Source organism: Anarrhichthys ocellatus, unplaced genomic scaffold, assembly GCF_004355925.1.
Source record: "Anarrhichthys ocellatus isolate YVR2014 unplaced genomic scaffold, GSC_Weel_1.0 scaffold8, whole genome shotgun sequence".
Lineage (NCBI taxonomy): Eukaryota > Metazoa > Chordata > Actinopteri > Perciformes > Anarhichadidae > Anarrhichthys > Anarrhichthys ocellatus.
Window position 1 is genome coordinate 3,182,596 of NW_022280038.1, and position 8,910 is coordinate 3,191,505.

Below are 8,910 nucleotides of genomic sequence, written 5' to 3' on the forward strand. Positions count from 1 at the left end.
GGGCACCGAGGTCCCTGCACGTCACATACGCTGACAATAGAGCGCGCGCGCAGGGTGGAGTCCCATAGCACTGCCATTTCTACGTGGCTTCCCACCTCTCAGAGCAGGGTAGCAAAATGCTGGAGAGGCAATATCAAGGGGTGGGGGGGGGGGGGGGGAATCATCAGTCTGTTGCCACAAAGAGCCCTCCGTGGAGCATGCAACAGCCAAGCCACCATTTGTCACTATTTCCGACATCTCCATTGCTCATGTCGAAACAGCCGGGAACATTAACCCCGGTTAGATTTGAGCGAGCAAGCAGCAGCCAGAATGCCCGGCCTACGCACACAGGGGCGAGCACAGACTTGTCAAGTTAAAAAGGGAATGTCACAAAGTTGTAAACACTTCCTGACAGGATGGGAGCACTTCCTTAATCCTGGAGCAAGCAAGCCATTCTTATTTTCCACCAAATAACTGCAGATAGTGTTTCTTGCTCTATCCGCTGTTCCCATATCCATAACAGCTAATTTTAACTGTGACCAATAAAAAAAAAAAAAACAATAAAATGTGACCGGAGCCTCATTACAATAAAACTGTTTGGTGGACTGGTTTCTCATTCACAGAATGAAATGAATTGAAAGTGTGGAATCCCACGAAGAACAACTGGAAGTGTTCAGCTTCCTGGTGGGCACTCAGATCACAGAGCTGCTCTGTTTGCAAGACGGAAGTCTGGCTGCCTCCTGCAGTGTGACACAAAAACAAAAGTCTGCACTCACACGCAGAGAGATTCAAAAAAAAAAAAAAGGCGAATCACATCTCCATGACCTCTACAGTATGCTGTATTTTGATGTAAAAATAACTATTTGGTTACAGCTGAAATTTGCATAGTTTAGAGGGCAGAGCTACTGAAAAAAAGTCAATGCTTCATGCAGATTCTCCCTTTGTGCCTCAGATGGCATTCAAGCTCCGGTCTCAATTTGTTTATTTTCTTTTTTAAATCGGTGTGTGACGATCTGCCTGACCGACCAGGACTCCCTCCTTCTTGACTCAGCCACACCCACACCCACACACACACACATGCACACACACACACTGTCATTAAACAAAACAGAGCCATGTGTCTGCAGCTCCCCAGGCACCAGCGCTGCAGCGCTAGTCTGCAGGCTAATTGTGACCTGGTGGAATCATGTGACTGATGTTCTGGTGCGACGCTAGCAGAAGCAAATTGAGCAACAAACGCAACAGACTCCATCGGGACTCTTTAAAGTGGAAAGAAGGCTCCCAGGTGGAGGGGAAGAAGACAAATAAGCAAACAATGGCTAAAGGCCATCTTTTCCAAGTCCTCTAACTTTAAAGCGCTTGTGGCGAGATGGTTGTACATAAAACCCTAACCATGAATAGTTATTACACTCTGGATTACAGTGCCGTCAAAATGATATCTTGATGAAAAGCCAAACCTTTCGGTGCTCAATTGAATAAACATTACATTAAGGCTTCCAGCATATCCTCCACTACAGGATGACTTCATTCTGCCCCACAGAGGCGGGGCTTAAACATGTACACTGTTCGGCTCTGTGCGCCTTCCTTCCTTTCTAAGCGCCCTTCCAGGATTCTTGTTCAGGTCGCAGGAAGCCATTGTGGCGCTCTTTGGTCATGGACAGTAAAGCATAAAAAAATTAAAAAAACATGAGAGTATCAAATATGTTTGGCATGAAATAAAGGATTTGTTGTATTCTGAGCAGTGGGTAATTAAAGCTGACTATCGTGTGGTCTTGGACTAGCAGGGGTGGAAAAAAATATCTTAGATGCTTAAAATAGTTGAGGGAAATGCACGGCATTCTTTGACAGCTCAGCGAACAGTGGGTCAAACTGGAAACAAAAAGAAAGAAAAAAAAAAAATCACACCTGCCTCTTCATGCCAACAATATCAAAGTCTGGGCCCAACTGTTACAGCATGAGTCAGAGTAGCTATAGCAACACATTGTCTTAGTTACATTTACGCAGTTTCTCATAATTGTCAAAATAATGGTCATCGCTGACGGTAACACATTTGTCACTGCTGAGCACAATTTAAGAAAACAACAGCTGTAAAAATCCAAGGCGTGTATCACACAGCTTTCACACCGATCTGTTGATTATTTCAACCTGGCTATCACATTGTCACAGCAGTGGAAATGAGCTAAAATCATCATGCATTCTGCTTGGAGCTGCACAGGAAGAAAAATATCCCATCATGTCCAACACTTTGACTTCTACTCAGCCAAAGAGCACAAACACAGGTTTGTGTAATTGTAGACCAACAAGGGCACATCCTGCACCGCCTGCTATCAACCGAACCCGCCTCCGTGTGATACAGAAAGGTAGAGAACTGCGCTTAAAGCAGCGCTATAACAAAACATGATGGGCTCTGATGTTTTCATCCATTTATTTTGGGCTCCCTGAAGAAAAAAGAAAAAAAACACTCTCACAGACCCAGGTGATATTGACGTCTGCGCTTGACATTTCTCCCATCACTGGCAGAGATGAGAGCGTTAAAAGGCCGGTGGGATGCATTTCTAAAAACTCCTCGGATGTCTGGAGTGCCTGGGTGAAAGGCCGAGCGAAGAGATTCGGGTTGTGGGGAAATGAAGCCGGGCAGATTTCAGCAATGCTCTTCAGGCGCTGTAATCTGCAGGCCAGTCGAGAAAAAAAAAAAAAGCCATCATCTAACCACGCTTGAAGACTGTACTTTGGAAGGAATGTCTGGTGAGGACGTAATTCAGCTGTTTCGCCCGCTGCAGTCCATCTCAGGTTCAATCTCATCATTACACATGCAAAAGAGAAATGAAAGGAGGCCAGCAACATTTCCACAACAAATGAAGGCGGACGTGGCCTGTGGCGGAGTGTCATTGCGTTTGTAGGGACGGCTATTCGTGGTATGTGACGTATTATCTACTATGAAATACATGACTTCTTCTGGTTACTACTTTGTGTTGTTGAAGCTGAAATCAGTCACGTTTTTTAAATCACAATCTGATTAGTATTTTGGCTCCATGTGTAGAGGGCTGCATACAGATTAAACACACAATATATAGGGTTAAATGTGAGCTAAGATAAAGCGTAGCTATGCTACAGATGTTATGGGTGTCGATCTTCTCATGTAAGCCTTAGCAAGAAAGAAAATGAACATATTTGATAAACTATCAAACTATTCCTTTAAATCAAAAATGTGATTTGTGCAAAAAGGGTCAAACGGCTGAAGCATTTAAGACTTTAGTAAAAAAAAATTTGCTTATAGGACAAAAATAAGAAGTGCTTTTAAAAGAGGCCCCATCAGACCTACTGTAAGGCCTGTGGACTCATTTTTAAAATACCTCGCTAGCGCACAAACACACATCCATCCATCAGAAACATAACCTTGGAGGTGGTACCGATGGTTTCCCACCTCCAGCATACTCTTTTGAAATGCTGAGCCAGGTCTTGTAAAAACAAAAACAAAAAGCTGCAAAATAAGCACGGAGGAAATGTGTCGAGCCGGATGCCTCTGTTGGCGACGCAACAACTGCCTGGGATTCTGATCCAAAATTCTATAGATAGATATGCAAGCTGGCTCGTAGGATCATCGAGTTAAAGGGACCCCGGGGCCGTGAAGGGAGCCGCCGCTAGATTGGAACAGCAGTTTCCCAGGTGCACAGACAGATACTGATGACGGGCTGCACATCACAAGGATGCTGCGGCCCGTCAGCTCCGCGCTGCTGCTTCTGTTTACACATTTCCCGAGCGGGGAGCCCGTCGTCACTTTGGCGTGTCCTTGAGAGAAGTTGGGTTAGTGCTGAGTAGAGCGATGAGCTGGGAGATGAGGCCTTTAATTAGCTCCAAGGCGGGGTGATAATTGATCATCTCCCTCAACTCATTCTACCATGAAGGTCTTGCCACCATTAAAAACAAAACGCACGTCACGACGCCTCGAAAACTCAAAACCACAAGTAACAATTGGGCATCAAAATAACGCTCCACATGAGGTGCGACTCCAAACGTAGACAGAAATCCACCGAATAAATTGACACTCCTCAGACGATGACTGGCACAACAAAAACACAGAATTAGAATACTGAGACGAAATGAGGCGCCCGTCAAAATGCAACAGATACTTTATATTTTGCAGAGTTTCATTGCATATTAAAACTTATTTATCTTGTTTTTTCCCCCCACATGGAAGCCTGGGGAATAGAAATGGACTCTTGTCGCTACTATTGGCATTTCAGGAATTAAGTAAGCAGTGATATAATTAGCATTCATGAGTCAAGTAATTAAAACATCAATGGAACTAAGCGATGCTGTTAAGGCACTTGTGTGCTCTCTGCTCGGTCTCCAGCAGTCAGCGTTTAGTCTGTGCAGTGAGACAGGTTTCTGTGAAGCCACTGTCTGCACTCACTATCACGCTGATATGCATGTACAGTATTTGTGTCGACAAGCCAGAAATACGCTCTTTTCATTTTTAGTCACCATCCAGATGTCTCTCTTAGTTTGTGGGGAAAAATTACCCAAAACAAGAACACTTTCAACTTTTCAACTCCTGTCCTGAGGGGAGAGTGTGTGAAAACATCTGCAAACAGCGCGTCGCCCACTGAAACAGCGTCCTTAAAACCGGACTCGTCACCTGGAGAATCCCTCTAACGAGGTTTATCGTGGCCAGCCACACATAGCTCACAGACAAACTGTAATCCTCACACAAGTTCGAAGCATTTGAGAAATTCTTAACATTGAAATAAAACATGACAAAAACTGCAAGGTGACATGTTTTTTTGGGGAGGTATTTCTGCTTTAAACTTCCCTTTTCTCTTGAGAACATCAGGTGATTGAAGCCATGCAGTGAAAGTACGTCACTCAGTGGCACAATGTAGCCTAATGAAAACTGTTACAAAACCAAATTAAGCTTCACTTATTATTATTATTATAATGAATTATACAGGAGGAGGGACAACCTGGACGGCAGGTGTAATATATATATATATATATATATATATATATATATACACACACACACACACACACACACACACACACACACACACAGTATATATATGATCTGTTTTCCATCACACTTCCCTCTCCACTCCTACATCATTTTGTTAAAAACCTTCAGCGGCTGACAAGAACCCCTTCTCTCGACATATTGCTTGATCCCACCAGCTGTCAGTACTGATTTAGCTCGTCCAGAACATCATTCATACCGGTAGGTGTGAGGTATTTAAAGCATATACTATATAATCATCTGCATGTCTGTTAAAGCCATATGTGCACATGGAGAGGGAAAGAGGAGACTGGGGGAAATCCACACAAGCTTCAATTAACATGAGACAACTGTAATCTGTTGAACAGCTGCATGCGGCTGGGTGAAAAAAAATGACAAATTCTGGTTTCCCCTCGTTGTTCTCCTGATAACACATAGCTGCACCATTGTTAAAAACGCGTACTAAGTTGACGAGGGCCGCTGAAAACAGTGGCTGGCTGTTTTTTTTGGGGGGGGGGGAAACACTGGCGCCGAAGATGGCGTTGCACCAAAAGCAACTGTCAACTCGCCCACACTTCACCAGACAGGTGCGAAGGCAAACACAAGAGCGGGAGGAAGTAACGTGAAGGTGAAATCAAGACAATCACAAAAAAAAAAAAAAAGAAGAAAAGAAATGTTGAGTAACCGAGACGTGGTCCGAGGAGGAAACAAACAGTGGAGCACAGTGTGGATGTTATTCACAGGGCCGTGCTTCCCCCCCTCTCTGTACATGAGCTATGCAGACAACAAAACATTCCTCAGCCGGATCACACTCATACGGTATGTCCTTAACCTCGCTGACACTGAACATCTCAGGTTTCTCCAAATGAACCCTGTGTGTATGAATTCCTGAGAGGCCTGACATGACTGTGCCCCCCCCCCCCCCCCCCACCCCACCCCACCTCCCCATGCATTCTACCTGCCTGTCTCCACATTCATTTTTGTGCTGATGAGTGTGCCACCACCTCCCCGCGTTAGCCGCAACCTGAAAAGGTAAAACACACGAAGGCTGAGGCTTTACATTCAGAGAGCTGTGCTCAAATTAGAGCCATCTATCTATGAACCCATCACCAGTAATCCCCCCCCAAAGGCAACGGGCATCACTGCAAGAAGAACACTCACAAAATTGATCTGTCAAGTAAAATAAGATTAGATTCAAGTTAAGAGGCATTGTGTGAATAAGTCTACATGACATCGTTGCATGGGAATAAGCAGCAGACATAGAGAGAGATGGGCACACAGCACACACGTTTGGAGGAGAGTTTGCCTGCACTTTTTTCACAGGGTCAGAAATCACAATTTTCAGTATTAAGGCATATGCCTGCTCTGACACTGAGCTCTGTGTCAACACAGGACATGGAGCGTTCCCTCCACAGCACTCCCTGTATTGCAGGTTAGTTATTGGATGTCGCAACGCGCGTGGACAGCAGTTGTGCGGCTGCGATAACAAGTTCTGCCGGTTGTAACGATTCATTCCTTACAGGAGTAGGTCAAGTGCTTCAGAAACACGCCATGTTTAACTTAAGAAGAAGAAGAAAACGTGTTATACGAGGAGGAATTGTAGGTGAACTCGTCGTTTAGAGAAAATTAGGCTAAAAACAAATAGACGTTTAGCAAGTTCCATGAACGAATATAAAGGTTTTTTTGTTTCTTAGTGGTAGTAATTAGAAGAACAGCTTATAGGCAAGTTCACATGTGGGTCGTAGCCCTGTAGCCAACACGAAAGGACACCGTTTGGACTCAACTTCACCCACCTTCTCCTTGCTGTCGTGGTCCGAGGGAGGTGAAGTTGGCGACTTAACGCTCCCTACAGCAACAGCTTGGGTGACTGTGACACCGCCGCCTGGAGCTGGGCTGCTCTTTTCGATTGTTTCCACCTTGATAAGTCGGTGTTTTGGCGACACATACTTGATGTCCTGCGAACCCCCACTGTTCAAGCTCGGGCCAAACGAAATGTTTCCACCTGGAGTGTACGGGTCCTCGAAGTCCAGCTCCTTCTGTAGTTTGTACGCAGCGAGGATGTCCGGTTGAGCGGGGCTCGGGAAGGTGGCTCCGGAGCTTGTGTGTTGGTAGCCAGGCGCACCGGGCACACCGGTGTGACAGTTTCTGTAGTCCGGTTTCGGAGGCGCCGGAGGGGGTGCTTTGGTAGTTTTGAATCCTAGGTGCTCCTTGAACCACTTGGCCATGCTGCCAGTGCATCGCTCTCAAAGTCAATGAATGTAGTTTTAGTTCCACCTTTCACTGCCGGCGGAGCCCGAGTGCGTTCGTCAAAGTGGGATCCTCGGGTCACCCGCGGCCAGCCGACCGGTGTCGGAGCGTGTCGCCAGTCTCGTGCGACTCCGTCGGTCCGGAGAGGAGTGCGCGAGCAGAGAGAGAGAGGGGGGGGGGGGCTTGAGCGCGGTCACAGGCACTTTCTGATCTGCCCTGCCGCAACTCTGTCACTCACCGCTCGGCCGCCCGACCACGTCAGGTTTCCAGACTACGCAGCATGGGAGCGCTTGTGCAAGAGGAACACACGCCCCCCTCCACCCTCCACAACCTGCCCTCCCCTACCTGAGAACATTCACTGCCACCTACCGGACTTCTGAAAGCCCGCTGACTGTTGACTACTGAGAATACCAGCCACCGCTGCATTAATGAATGTGTTAAAAAAATAAATAAAAAAGCACACAAGCACCGAGCCCACATCTGCTGAGCGCCTTGTCCCGGGTGAGGATTATTGGTGTTAAATACAGGCTTGTGATGCCAGTGGTGGAAAAATAAAATTGACTCCAAGTTTTGCTCTAACATCCTGTAAGTGTGCATGTTTTTAAGACCCATCGTTGGCCCCTGACTCCAATTTTCTAACCAGTAGGCTACCACGGGGTAATTTAAATCCTCGGACATAAACCGTATATGTGTGGTGTTGCATTTAGGTAAAATGAGTCCTGAAAAAAAAGATTGGGCTTAATATAAAGAAAAAAAATGAGTGGAAATATTTCCCATTTCTCTTCAAACGTCAACAGAAATCTATACTTTAACAAAGTAATACAAATGTTTGCTTAAAAGCCCTTCGGGTCAACATTCTTTCCACCAAAAGGCTTCAAGGGTAGAGTGTCCTATGCTCATTCTCAGTGATCTCATGTCCAGATGGCCACTGCAGACTGTTTTAATTGCAAATTGCATTGCAAATGACCGCTGGAGAGAGATGCTGGAGCCTATATTAACTCTGGACGCTGTTCTAGCTAAGTTCATTAGCTACCCCAATCATGAGTAGTGGAGGTGGATTGTTCAAAGCAACAATGCAAGTAAACAGTTCTCTCCAAGGTGTATTTCAATCTCTTTGAGGCATAGTGCCATAGGTTCGCATGCTTAATGCTAATTGCCTTTGCAATCAAAGGACAGATAAAAAAAAAAACTCCCAATTTCCCCTCCCAGCAACAGTCTGCATTAACAGGAGTCATGGCTGCAGTGCAGCAGGTTTTTATGAAGCAATATTTCTTTTTAATAACACCACACACACACACACTCACATCCTTGAGCAAGCCACAGTGTACAGATCAGAGTTTAACCCTCGCAGGCCCCTGGGAGAGACAACTCCATGCTCCGGAGATCAAAACAAAATCTATTATTTCTATCCTGAAACCCTGCCATCGCTGCACTTTGGGCATGCGGAGAGAAATTTGACCAGTGCAATTTCCCTGCACTTTATAGGAAGAATTTCACTCCACTGCCAGGACATTAATCTGTTTAACTAGTGCATTATACATAAAAGTTTTAAACGGGGGAAAAAACAAGCACAATTGGTTTGTTGCAGCGAGATCTGGGAAAAACAATTTCTCAGAACAAAGACAGAAAGGCTTGTTCCAGCTCACACAGTACATTTTAGGGCTGTATTATACATACTGTAGGTGTAACCT

General features: G+C 45.5%; 1 protein-coding gene across 5 annotated transcripts in view; it reads right to left on the reverse strand.

Annotated features, from left to right (window-relative positions):
• Positions 1–7,560, reverse strand: part of shf (Src homology 2 domain containing F) — an 87,984-nt gene extending 80,424 nt beyond the window's left edge. For 3 of the 5 annotated variants that reach the window (XM_031848375.1, XM_031848372.1, XM_031848371.1), the window contains exon 1: positions 6,766–7,559. In XM_031848375.1, the coding sequence (XP_031704235.1) occupies positions 6,766–7,197 (432 nt within the window). In that variant the 5' untranslated portion in view covers positions 7,198–7,559. Of the gene's footprint in view, positions 1–6,765 lie in introns of all 5 variants that reach the window. The other 2 variants (XM_031848374.1, XM_031848370.1) reach the window with 1 other exon arrangement.
• Positions 7,561–8,910: the final 1,350 nt, after the last annotated feature.